Source organism: Sorex araneus, chromosome 2 (genome assembly GCF_027595985.1).
Source record: "Sorex araneus isolate mSorAra2 chromosome 2, mSorAra2.pri, whole genome shotgun sequence".
Lineage (NCBI taxonomy): Eukaryota > Metazoa > Chordata > Mammalia > Eulipotyphla > Soricidae > Sorex > Sorex araneus.
Window position 1 is genome coordinate 346347454 of NC_073303.1, and position 13792 is coordinate 346361245.

A 13792-nucleotide genomic window follows, 5' to 3' on the forward strand; every position below is an offset into this window, starting at 1 on the left:
CTAAGTCACATTTTATTTTTGTTTTACCTCGTGAGGCTTAGGAGTTATTCATGGTTCTGAGCTCAGGAATCACTCTGGTGGGGTGTGGGGAACTATTTAGGGTGTGGGGGATTTAACTCAGGCTGGTAGTTTGCCAGGCAATTGCCTTACCTTCTGTACTATGTCTTCTATGCCCCCCAAATTTTTTAGACTAAAAAAAATCAGTCTAAGTCTGATTTTCCTATGTCCTGATGTTGAGATAATTAGATAACATGCCCCCCACTTTTGGGGGAGTGTGATACCTGGTGATGCTCAGGGGACCATATGGGATGCTGGGGCTCAAGCCTGGGAAAGCACCCTATCCACTGTACTGTCACTTTAAACCTGAAGACGTGCAATACCTGAAAAACCAAACAACACACAAAACACTTCATGTTGAAAGGGAGATTTTGTTTAGGGTGTGGCTGTGAGGAAGCAAAGAATTGACCAGTCATCTCTTCTTCAGTGATCATCTTCAGAGTTGTTTGGGTTCTTCTGGTAAACCAGGGAAGGCTATTTTAAAAAAAATTTTAATTTAATTTTATTTTTATAAAGTAGTTCACAATATTTGATTACATTTAATATTTGAACACCAATCCCACCACCATTACACCTTCCTACCACCATATTTTGGATGTTTCCATCCCGAACCTATTTCAGTTCTGCTTTGGGGGTTGGGGTTTGGGGCAGGGAAGGGTTTTTCTTCTTTTTTTTTTGCTTTTTGGGTCACACCCGGAAATGCACAGGGGTTACTCCTGGCTCTGTACTTAGGAATTATTCCTAGCGGTGCTCAGGGGACCATATGGGATGCTGGGATTCGAACCCGGCTTGGCCATATGCAAGGCAAACGCCCTACCTGCTGTGCTATCACTCCAGCCCCAGGGAAGGTTTTTAAGGGCCTTCGGTCTTGATTGGTGTGAGGCTCAGTGCATAGACCGCCAAGCTCTGCCGCTGGTGAAAGTGTAGGAGAAACTGGTTATTCCCAACAAAAGGGACCCTGCAGAGCTGAGGAGATGACTGAAAGGACTGGAGGGTAGGCTTTGCATGTGGTACCATGGGGACCCCTGAGTACTACCAGGAATGCTTTTGAGCACCAACAGCCGTGGCCAAGCCAGCAAGAAAAGTTCTGTCGAGTTGGGTTCAAAGGGCTGGAGTATAGCTTTGCATGTGGGAAAGCCAGGTGCCATGTGGACCCCAGAGCATTGCCCCCCTAAACCAAAGTGAATAAAAAGTTTGTCATGTTGGGGTGAGTTGTGTGGACATAGTCCATAATATCACCCTTCCTCTTATACCAGCCATGGCCAGATCAGGAGAAAGCTTTTGAGAGTGGTGGATTGTAGGTGCCTGCATGAGGAGGTTGGAGGGGACTATGGGAATTTCCCCAGGTGGTTGGATCTTGGTGAGGAACCTCAGTGCAGGATCTGTAGACTATTATAGCAACCTGGAGAGCTTAACGACTCCCTGTCCCACCCAGCCCCAGACCAGAGAAGTCAGGACTTGGGGTTGAACCTAAGAAATGGGTTCTTTTAAAGTCTCCCAAGGGATTCTGGGAAGGTGACCATTCCTAAATTGTTACAATCTCATTGGCATTCTGGCTGCCAGAGGAAGGAAGTGTCAGAGGTACTGCATGGCTATTCCTTGTCAGTTCAAATGCCACTAGCCAGAACTTGGGTGCATGCACACACCAGTTATCTGAGCTTGTGAACAAATTGTGTTTGGCTGACCCTCGGCCTCTATTACTATGGATAGATTGGATGAGAAGAGGGAGAGAAAATTTTGGTGTCTGCAGGCTCTGTTCTTTTACATATTTACTTAGTGGTACTGGGATTGAACCCAGGGCCTCATACATGCAAAGCAAGTGCTCTACCTCTGAGCTACATGCCTGGCTTCTGGTTTTGCCTCTTTGAAAAAGCCTTTCTTTCCTTGGGAGAGGGAGGTCCACACTGGTGTGCTGTTAGAATTATGTGCACGAGAAATCATCATTTAGCATCAAAAGCATTGTAAACCACAGAATTTCGATGAAAAAAAACTAACAATAAAATAATAAAGAGACTTTCTAGAAATTCCACTGGCAGTTCCCACCCTTGGTGGCAAAGGAGACTGAAAAATTTTATTTATGTTTTTAATTAAATTTTTTGTACCACACCTAGCAGTGTGTGGGGTCTACTCCTGGCTCTGTGCTTGGGGTTTGCTCCTGGTGATGCTTGGGGATGGGGGATACAGTACTGAAGACCAAATCTGGGCCTCTGGGCCTCCTGCATGCAAAGTATGTGCTCAGTTTATGACTCCTCTCTAGTCCTTCCCCCTCCACCAAGAATTTAGTTTTCAATGGTACACTATCCCCTCAAGGAAAATTGGTTCTGTATATAAGACAAAAAGGGAACAGGGGTATTGGGGAGAAAGTATTATTGTCTTGTCTCAGGAAGGAGAGAACATTTCACAGAAAAGTGCAGTCCACCATGCCACAGAGACACCTCACTGAGAGAGGACCAATGCAAGGTCAGGAGGGATTTAGTTCCTTGGGAGAGAGGAGACAGGAAGCTACCGGGGTGGAGTCAGATGGAGCTAGACTGAGGAGAGAAGGTGGGTCTTCTGGGAGGCTACAGGATTGCAGAGCTGCTAGGAATTTCAGGTGAGTTAAGCTAAGTCATCTTTCCCATTAGGAGAAAGAAGTCTGATGGGTGAGGGGAACCAGATACTCTTAGAAGAAAATAGGAGTAAGTTTATGACCTTGAGTTAGGCAGTGGTATCCTTGATATGACATGAAAACCCCCCTGTTATCCTCTTTGTACAGAGAACCTAAGGCTAAGTAATGTGTCCACCTGCTTTCAGAACCTACTTTTCACTCTTCTGTCTAGACTGCTTGTCCGGTTGAATGTAGTGCAGCTGCCTGTCTTGAATTTTGAGCTCCTGAGTATGTTCAGCTTCGCCATATCCTTTTACTAGCGGATGATGGGTTCAAATCTTCCCTCATCTCTTTTCCCCTCAGGCAGAGCTCTGTTGGGTCATAGAGCTCCAGAAACTTACTAAAAGAGAGCTGCTCCTTAGGCCAGCTGCTGATGGGGTCCCTAGTCTCTGCTCTCCTGCATGTCTGACATCAGCTTTTTACTCTCTGCAGAAGCCATAGTTGAGTTCTAAAATGACTGGTGAGATATCTGGGGGCATTGCTTTTGTTGTTGGTTGCCAAAAAAAAAGGTCTCTGATTCTGCACCACTCAGTGAAAATCTTGGAAACCCTTGTTATTATCATCATCTCAGAAAATACATCTTTGTGATTCTTATAAAGATATGATTCTCTTGAGATAGAGGGTTAAAAATGGGCACATGGGCTTCTTTATGTGAACTCTTGGGTCAACCAGATGTGGACCAAAGGCTGTCCCAAGACCAGGGGCAAACTCCTACATTTGGAGAACCTGCAGCTTTGCAGAGTCCTCCAATGGCAGGATCAGTGTGTCCCTGGCCTGTGAGCCTGGCCTGGAGTCTCCTGGAACTGCACATCTGTTTTAGATAGTCCTCTGGTTACCTGGGCAGCGGCGGCATGGGAGGGGGCAGAAGATGGGTTCTGGCTGGTCTCCAAGGTGGTGACATTTCCCTGGCAGTGGCTGTGCTGATAGGAATGGAATCTGAGTCTCCCTGGGGAGCTTCAGGTCTAAGAAAAAACTGCCTTTGCCTTCGGGGTCACTGGATTCTAGTATTCCATGCATTCTCCTCTCACCCGGTTGCAGTAAAGGACAAACTTGGAGCAGGGGCTCTGCAATGGATGCGGCATGCCAGCACTGGGGAGGGAAGCTCCATTAACGTCACACATGTCTCTGCAGGGACAGGCCCGCACATAGTTCACCTTCACAATGTGCAAGCGCCAAGAAACAGCTGCCGAAGTTGGCTGTAGGGGAAACATAACCAATATGTGCTTTCTCTGCTATTCTCTCTTCCCTTGAGCCAGACTCGTCTGTCCAATCTATTTTATCTCTCTGGAGATCCTTATTTCAACTAATTGGCTCATGCAACACAGGAACTGGCAGGACTGAAATCTGTAGAGTGGGCCAGAAGATGGCAAATTCAGGCATAAATGGGTATTGTGGTCTTGAGGCTAAAATCTGTAGGTCAGGCTGGCAGGAGGCGTTTCTGCTGTTGTTGAAGCAGCACAGACTTAGTGTCCATGTCCCAAGCACACAGTTGGCTCCAGAGAACACATGTGGAATGAAGGAGAGAATGAAATCCCCCCTACCCCCCACCCTCCACATTCTAGACGCGGTGAGAGGGAGGTGATGGCGAAGGCTTTGGGATCAGCCTGACTGGACTCTCTGACTTTGTGACTCCAGCTGTGTTCCCTAATCCTTCTGGGCCTCAATTTCCTCATTTTAATATGGCAATAATGTTGCCTACCTCAGAGGAATGTTGTGAAGCCTAAATCTGTGTGAAGTGCTAAAGAACCTCATCTGGCACACGATAAGCATTCCATGAAGGTTAACAAACTCATGATGACTTTCTGAACTCAAGTGGACCTGGTATTCCAGGGGGCGGGGGAAAGTCTGTCCTGGTTATTTAATTTTTTATGACTGTTTTAGCCATAAACTAAAGACAGAGGCAAAGTTTTCTGATAAAGTATGAATACAATTACTATTTTTAAACAGATAATGATTATACCCCTAATTAATAAGAGGAATGAGAGGGCTGTATTGTATATAAATACTTTAAAAAAATCAACCAAAGAAAGGTCCCTATAGAACAAAGATACTTAAAAAAAAAAACTTAAACTTTCTCAGGCTGGGAGATAGTACAGCAGTTAGCAGAGCTGTCCAGGCTCAATTCTTGGCACCACATGGAACCTGAGCACTGCTGAGTGTGGTGCAGGAATCCTGGACCCTGCAGTTAACTGAGAACGCAGCATCTTATGCTGAACTTGTGTGATTGGCTGAAAATTGACTCTGCCGTGTACATGCATGCGTGTGTACGTGTGTGTGTGTGTGTGTGTGTGTGTGTTGGGGAGTGTCCCTGGAACTCTGGAGCACTGCTTGAGAGACCCCTGCCCCAAATCGAATCTTTCTCAGATATGCCAACATTAACCAAATGGAAAATATAGTGGTAAAGAAAGGGAGACTATTAAGTTTAAGGGGACTTCATGATGGGGGTCATATATAATTGATGTTTGATATATAAATAAAATATTGGACTACTTGTAATGTTGAATTCTTAGGATAAACCTTACTGGAGCCTATTGTACTATTTTCACATACTGCATTATTTGGTTCGATAGTATTTTCTTAGATAATTGCACTTTCTGTTTTTGATGGGCGCTTATGTTCACACCTTCATATGTGTTTACACTTCTACCTCCAAAGTTCCAGTGCCATTCCACCACCAAAAGGACTCTCCTTATTAATTTTCTATGTTTTTCCTAGTAACTACTATAATTTTCACCAAATATAGGAGTTTTATTGTTTCTTGATAGCTCGTTTAGTAATTCTTCTTCCACATAGAGTAAAACCATCCTATAATTATCATTTACTTCTTTCTTTCAACTTAGCACAATCACCTCAAGTTCATCCATTTTTGTTTCAATGATCACAATTTTATCTCAAAAGAGTTGTGTTCCATTTAGTAGATGTGCCATACCACAGTGGGGCCAGAGAAGTAGTAGGTAAGGGGCTTGCTGTACTGATCCACGAACATGGAATGTCTTTCCATTTCTTGGTATATCCTATTTCTTTTGGTAATGTCTTAGAATTTATAATACATAGGTCTCCCATCTGGCTTATTTGGTTCACTCCAAGGCATTTAATCTTTTTTGATGCAACTATAAATGCTTATATTCATTTCTGTTTCTTTAAACTCAGTTAATATAGAAACATAGCAGATTTATGTATACTGATTTTGTTTTCTGACACTTTACTGAACTCATTAATTCAAGTAATTGTGTGTGTGTTTAATTTTTGGGTTATTGCTTTTTAAAAAATTATTATCACATCATCCACACAACTTTGAAATATTTTTCTTACCTACTTTCTCCAGTTACAACTTCTAAAACAATGTTGAAAAGTAGTGGTGAGGGGTTGGTGTAATAGTACAGTGGGTTAAAGTGCTTGCTTTGCATGTGCCCGATCTGGGCTCAATCCTCAGCATCCTATATGGTCCACTGAACCCATGAGGAGTGGTCCCTGAGCACAGAAACAGGAGTAATCCCTGAGAACAACAGGGTTTGCCTCTTTTTCCAAAAACAGTAGTGGTGAGTGTGGAGATCCTTGTCTAGTTCCAGATTTTAATGGGAAAGCTTTCACTATTAAAGTGCTGTGATTTTTATTATATTGTGTTTTGCAAGCTGAGGCATTTTCTCTTATTTCCAATTTCTTCAACTTAAAATTGCACAAATGGATATTGAATTTTTAAAATGCTCTTTCAGCAACTATTGTTATAAAATTTTAAGTCTTTTTGTTGATGTGGTGTATTATACTTAGTTGATTTGTGTTTGTTGAACCATCCTTGCATTCCTGGCACTTGGTCCTGTCTTGAAGAGATGAATAATTCTCTTGATGTGTGGTTGGATTCAGTTGGCAATATTTTTGTTTCTGTATTCATCATATTTATCAGTGTGTGAATATAATATTTCTGGTTTGGGAATTAGTGATATTGGCTTCATGGAATGTGTTTGGAAACATCCCCTGATTATTTGGAAGAGTTTGAGCAGATAGGTATTAGCTGTTTCATAAAATTCACTGGTGAAACTATTTGATGTTGGGTTTTTGCTGTTAGGGAGACTTCCGATTACTGTTTTGGTTTCTGTACTTATGTGACTGTATTATATAAATTTTCTATTCCTTTCTGGGTCAGTCTTGGAAGATGGTAGGATTCTAAAAACCTGACCATTTCTTCTCGATGATTTAAATAATCACAAATTTATCATGATTTCTTATGTATCTCTATGATGAACCATTGAGAATGTTCCATGGGCACTTGAGAAAAATATATATTTATTTATGAATCATTCATTTAACTCCATACACTAAGATAATTCAAATTGGATAATGACCTGAAAGTAAGGCCAAAAGCACACAATAATAGAAGAAAATATAGAGGATAGGTCCTGTGCTATCAGTGTCAGAGCCCAAAGGATACTCAAAACAGAAAGGGCAAAGAAATTAAAAATAAACATGTGAGACTGCAGTAAACTAAGAAGTGTTTTCACAGTGAAACAAAATATCAACAGAATGAAAATAAAACATCCTGAATGGGAGAAGATATTTGTATACATAATCCTACCATGAGTTAATAGCTAAGTTATATACATATCTGTTTTATATACACTTGGAACTCAATAGCAAAAAGATCAACAAACCCAATTAAAAAATGGGCAGATGATCTGAGTAGACCTTTCTCCAGAAAGAACACACAGATGGTCAACAGGCACATGGAATGCTTATCACTTAGCTTTAGGGAAATGCACCATCAAAATCATAATGATATCATCTCACACATGTGAGAATGGCCTACATCAAAAAAACTAGTTAACAGCAGATATTGGCAGGGTTTTGTAATGAGTAGAATTCTTACACATTACTGATGAGAATGTAAACTGGTATAACCATTTTGGAAAAGAATACGGAGTGTCCTCAAAAAAATCTAAAAATAGAGCTAGAACTACCATGTAATTGAGCAAGCCCATTCTGGGTAGTTATAGGAAGAATATAAAATCATAAACTCAGAATGGCATGCCTACTATGCTTGTTACAGCAGAATTTACAATAACTAGGGAGTCTGCTGAACATTCCATGAGTAGATGATTGGACAAAGATGACGTGGCATATATATATATATATATATATATATATATATGTGTGTGTGTGTGTGTGTGTGTGTGTGTGTGTGTGTGTGTGCGTGCTGTGGAATGCTATTCATATATAAAATGATAAAAATTTGTTACTTTTTGCAATGGAAGGAGCTTAAGAGGATTATAGAGAACAAAACAAGTAAGAAGGATAAAGACCAATATTGAATGATTTCAACTCTTCGTGCAATAGAAAGAAACAAAGTCAATAAATGGACAAAATAAAAGTAAAATAAACCAGTGGAACAGTGGTAGCAGATTTGAGATTACAGAGTGGGAACAAGAGTGGAGGGAGTCTCATGGGTGGTGGGGGTATTTTTTAAAAAATATGTGTATAAAATAAAGAGCTCTATAAAACATGGAGAATGTGAGGTATCTTGGAAAGAAGGATAGGAAGATGAAGAACAATCTTGGATCTGGCTGTGTTCACCACTTTTGTTGGCCCCTTCTGAGTTCTGAGGTCTCATCTTCTGTCAGGTCATAGCCCCTAACTCCCAATCCTTCAAGGAGATTTCCAATGTAAGATTTTATTAAAGGCAAAGAAAGAGAAGGTAGAACAGTAAAGTGGAAGAATTATAAACAGTGAGTTCTGAAAGAAAGGACCTCTGTCTTATTTCTCGTATTCTGTTTTATGTGCTCAGTTGGTTTGCCTTGTTTCTCCATGTTCAAGCATAGAAAAGACATCAGCCCCTTCAAAAGAGGGGCTGCTCTGGCTTCCCCCAGAAGATGTCCCGGATTTCCTGCAGGTACTTGGCATCCCAGTTGTGCTCGCCACCCTGTCCCACTGCACACTCACTGCAGGACAGAAGAAAATACAAGCATTTTCTCAAACACAACTTTGCAGTTGTTAGATGACAGTAAGGGCTCCCGGAGGGCCCTTTTGAACTTTGCCAGAATTTGAGATATTTTGAAGTATTTTCCCATGCTTTCCCTCTCTGTATATCCAAAGCATGAGCTTTACTTTTCATTTGATACTTATTATCAACTCATATCTAATCATAATGCAAGTTAGGAGAAACTTTCTAGATTTAAAGATTTCCACTTTGCTTTTTCTCATGGTTACATTCTGGCCACTAGCAGGGGCTCACAACTCCTGCTTCCAGCTCAAGCTCCAGACAGATGGTGTTGTCTGCACCCAGAACACCTGGTAATGCTCACAGAAGGCCAGCCAATAGTTTAATGCAGGTAGTTGAAGTGTTATTCCTAGTGTGGGGAGGGGGGATGGATGAAGGGAGGGAGGGAAGGAGAGGGAGGGAAAGAGAGATAGAGGAGGAAGAAGAAGAAGAGAGAGAGAGAGGAGAGACATTTATTGAAAGTTTGAGACTGGTGCCCTGCACAGAGTGAAAAGAGTAGAAGAATGTAGATTCTTTCTCTACAGTTAGCACCAGTGTAGAAATTGCCATATGCTTCTGTGGGACTCTGAAATCAATTTTCCTTTCTTCTCCAATTTTCCTTCTTCTGTAAAGGAAAATTGTTTGCACATCGAAAGACCATTTTGTCTCAAAAGTAAAAAAAAATACAATTGCTGTAATGATAGGACATAGTGCATTGGATTTATTTATTTATTTATTTATTTTGCTTTTTGGGTCATACCCGGCGATGCACAGGGGTTGCTCCTGGCTCTGCACTCAGGAATTACCCCTGGCGGTGCTCAGGGGACCATATGGGATGCTGGGATTCGAACCCGGGTTGGCCGCGTGCAAGGCAAACGCCCTACCCGCTGTGCTATTGCTCCAGCCCCAGTGCATTGGATTTATAATCATGATGTTAGCCATGTGCACTGATGAAAGGTGTGGTCCTCTTCCCCTCTACAACCACAAAGGTAGAGGCAAAAAAAAACCGTTGGCAGAGGGATTTCAGGGAGAAGCTGATGGGGAGAAGTGGGTGTGGCCGCCAGTGGCGCTGGAGAGAGCTCAGCCCGTGAAAGAGCAGGTGGCCTGCTGTCTTGCTGGTTGGATGCCTCCATTTGTCTACCAGCCTCTCCTTTTCTCCAAACCTCAAAGTCTTCAAGAGCCTTTGAGGCTTTGTGAGCCCTTGAGAGCCTGGTAGTGCACATGTTCTGTCCTGTTCATCATCTGCCAACAACCATTGCTTTAGTTCTCTGTGTAAATGGGATGAGCCTGAGCAGGAGGAGAACTGGAGAAAAGGCCATTCTCCTCTTCCTAAGAAATGAAGTGAGGAAAGGTCAGAGGGGAGGCAGGTTGCCTTCTTGATGAGGATCAGCCTATAAAAACCTCAATTCCAACTCCTATAAAGAAAAAGTCTTTTTTTCTGTGCACACATATTGGGGAGGGGGATACACCTCACAGTGCTCAGGGTTTACTCCTGGCTCTGTGCTCAGGGATCCCTTTTGGAAGAATTTGGGAGACCATATGGAGTGCCGGGGATCAAATCTAGGTCGTTAGCATGCAAGGCAACCGCCTTACCTGTTGTTCTACTGCTCCAGCCCCAAAGCCATATAGTCTTAAAATGATATTCAGCAAAGCAGCTCTTTCTGGCTACCTTACTCTGTGCCTATTACACACACACAAACACACACAGAGTAAAAATAGCAATGGGAATGGTCAAACAGATTTGTGTTAGTACATTCCAGGGATTTCACTTCTTGCTCATAGATTTAAAACGTTTCCCAACATGGTCAAGCATGATTATGTGCAAACTCTGTAGATGGAGTGAGCTGGCCAGGTTTGGCAATAATATGCATGTACTGATGCAGTAGAGTCAAACTTTATGACTTCTGAATTTCCTGTAAAGCCCTGGGACGTCATACTTTCAGGCTGGGTCCTGGCTTCTCTGCAGGCTCTGTCGGGGACCTGTGTCAGAATCTCAAGGGGGCGGATGGCATGTGGGTGCCTGTGGCTTCTTTAATGTCCATGTTTGTTCTATCTCATCTCCATTAGGCGGGGCAAGAAGCACAGCATCATCTTGAGGACGCAGCTCTCTGTGAGGGTCCACGCCTGCATTGGTGAGTGCCTGCCACGGAGGGGAGGTTGACCTTTGGTCTCAGTGATGGAGCAGGTGACATATGTCGCTTATGGGAGTCAAAGTGCTCATTGTTCTGCTGTCCACTTGGGTCAGCCACCATCTTGTCCTGCTCCTTTCTAGTGATTTCTGGGCAGAGTTTTGCTGTTCTCTTTCATGCTGACTTCTGGTTGGGTGGAGTGGAGCTGAAAGGAGGTGAGGCAGAGTGTGGAAGAGGAGATTCTTGCTGGGGCTGTGTTGGGTGACCCTCCCAACCCACTAAGGTGGACATGTGCCCTGTGGTGGCTCTGTGAAGCTCCTGTGGGAAAGTGAGATCTGAGGCAGGGTGGGGTCAGATGCATGACGGAGAGAACCAGGCTCAGCTGGGCCAGCGCTCCTGTGGATTCATGGTGCAGAGTGCGTGTTTTATGGAGCAGAATGACTTGTCTCTGGCCACCCAGGGATTGTGCTGACTGTGGTCACCCCTGCAGCTGTGTGCTGCTTCGTCCCACTGGTTTCCCTTCTGGTCTCATGTGTTGAACGGCACTGAAAACAATTATGTACGCGAACTAGATAATATACAAAGACTTCTTAGAGCTGTGGCAACTTTCCCCTGGTACTGGGCCAAATAGACGCAAGTATGTAATGTCATAAAAAGAAGCTAAAATTTATCTTATGTACAGTGGAACTAAGGTTGGTCTTAGAATAACTTTGCCCTTGAAAAGTTTCATGCTGAGTGAAATGAGTCAGAAAGAGAGAGACAGACATAGAAAGACTGCACTCATCTATTGTATATAGAATATCAGAGTGGGAGACTAATACCCAAGAACTGTAGAAATAAGTACCAGGAGGTTGACCCCATGGCTTCGCGGCTGGCCTCACGTTCCGGGGAAAGGGCAACTCAGAGAAGCGATCACCAACTACATTGTAGTTGAAGGCCATGTGGGGGAAGGGAGTTGCGGGCTGAATGAGGGCTAGAGACTGAGCACAGCGGCCACTCAACACCTTTATTGCAAACCACAAGAGCTAATTAGAGAGAGAGAACAGAAGGGAATGCCCTGCCACAGTGGCAGGGTGGGGTGGGGGGGAGATGGGATTGGGGAGGGTGGGAGGGACGCTGGGTTTATGGGTGGTGGAGAATGGGCACTGGTGAAGGGATGGGTTCTCGAACTTTGTATGAGGGAAGTATAAGCACAAAAGTGTATAAATCTGTAACTGTACCCTCACGGTGATTCTCTAATTAAAAATAAATAAATTATAAAAAAAAAAGAATAACTTTGCCTTTGTGGGCTATACTCTTCTGAGCCAGGCCTCTGGTTAATGAGACTGAAATCATCTTGTTTAGGCCCAGCCTTCACCTGGAGCATGCTATTTCTCACTGGAGTGGAAGGAATCTTTCCTGTATTCTCCTATTTCTCCCCCCCTTTTTAATTTTAATTAAAAAAATTTTTTAAAATCAAATCACATGAGACACAATTACAAAGTTCTTCATGATTGGACTTCAGTCATACAATGTTCCAATATCCAACGCTTCACCAGTGCACATTTCCCACCCCCAATGTTCCCCCTTTTTTCTGTTGAGAGCCAGGGAGTGGGCGAGGAGTGGTTGTGTATGGAGGGGGATCTGTAATTTCACTTCATCTGGTGTTTAGTGTGGTGTAGCTGCACGTGTCCGAGTGGCAGCTGTGGCTCTGTGGCCAGCAAGTAACAGATCCAAACCTCAGGAGCAGGAGAATGGGGTCAGGAGGGTTGGAATCTGTTGGGAACTGACCAAGACCAGCAGGGTGTTCAGCCGCTTTTTGTTGGTCCTTTTTTTGTTGGTCTGTGGCACTGAGTGCCCACAGGCAGTTGATTATCTTTAATCAGGTGCTCTTTTTTCCTCTTTTACACTTTCTCAGCTTTTTCAGATATATAGATCCTGTCTACCTGGAGAAAAAGCCAGTGACTTATGACTTAACCTCCCCACCCACTTACATCCTGAATCTAGGACAAATCTAGGCAAATAATGTGTGAGATGTGTGTGAAGTTAAGCCTTAGTTGTAATAAAGCTGATAACCAGTAGCTATTTTAAACATAAGCACAAATATTTCCTGAGGATAAGGAAGGCAATGCAAAGCAGATTTACACTAAATGAGCTGGATCAAAATCTTAATGAGGACATTTGCCTTAAAAATCCATTTAAGAAAGCATACTCTTTTTGCAGAATGCACTAAAAAATTTCAGAGGTGGGGGTTTTCTAACCAGTTTATCCTTTTCCCCATGGCATGCCAACCTCCAGCTGCCAGTCCAGTCCCTGCTGTCCTGGAAATGTGTCCTCTGCTGTCACCTGGGTGCTGATAGGATGTTTCTGACCTCCTAATGCCTCTGGCACTGGTTATTAGAATTCAATCATGAAATGACATATGAGTGTTTTCTAACCCAATTTGATGAGAAAATAAAACTCACTGCTTTAAAAACTCCTTAAAGATTTTGGAAAAGGCTTAAATTAGTGACCACAAACGAATTTCTGTCAACACAAGTGGTTGTGACAATTATTAAAGGTTGGGCATATTGTACAAAAATATCTAGGAAGATTTTAGTCTTTTGCAAGTACATTGAGTATCCACTTGACTTCAGAGAAATAAATATTGGAGATCATTGACTACATTGGTGGAGTGGATCTTAAAAGAACATTTGCACACAATTCCAGGCAGTAGACCCTTGGTCAGAGAAAGGTTGTGGTATAAAACAGGATGTGAAAACTTGTCTTCTAATGTGTCATAATCCAGGCGACTTGCTGTAATTCATCATAAAGAAACCATTATGGTTGAACACCACAATGGCAAGCTAAAGTAGTGGTTTTTTGTTTGTTTGTTTTTTTAGTGCCTATACCTGGTGGTGCTTAGGGACCACCACCAGTATTTTCAGCAGACTATGTGCCAGGGATTGAGCCGAGGGTTCTTGCATATAAAATACATGCCCCGCCCCTTTTTGCCATTCCCACAGACCTCTA

At 42.9% G+C, this 13792-nt stretch overlaps 1 protein-coding gene across 12 annotated transcripts in view; it reads left to right on the forward strand.

Annotated features, from left to right (window-relative positions):
- Positions 1 to 13792, forward strand: part of FHOD3 (formin homology 2 domain containing 3) — a 450025-nt gene that overhangs the window by 67497 nt on the left and 368736 nt on the right. For all 12 annotated transcript variants that reach the window (XM_055127826.1, XM_055127828.1, XM_055127830.1 and 9 more), the window contains exon 3: positions 10740 to 10804. In XM_055127826.1, coding sequence (XP_054983801.1) covers positions 10740 to 10804 — 65 coding nt within the window. The remainder of the gene's footprint in view (positions 1 to 10739; positions 10805 to 13792) is intronic.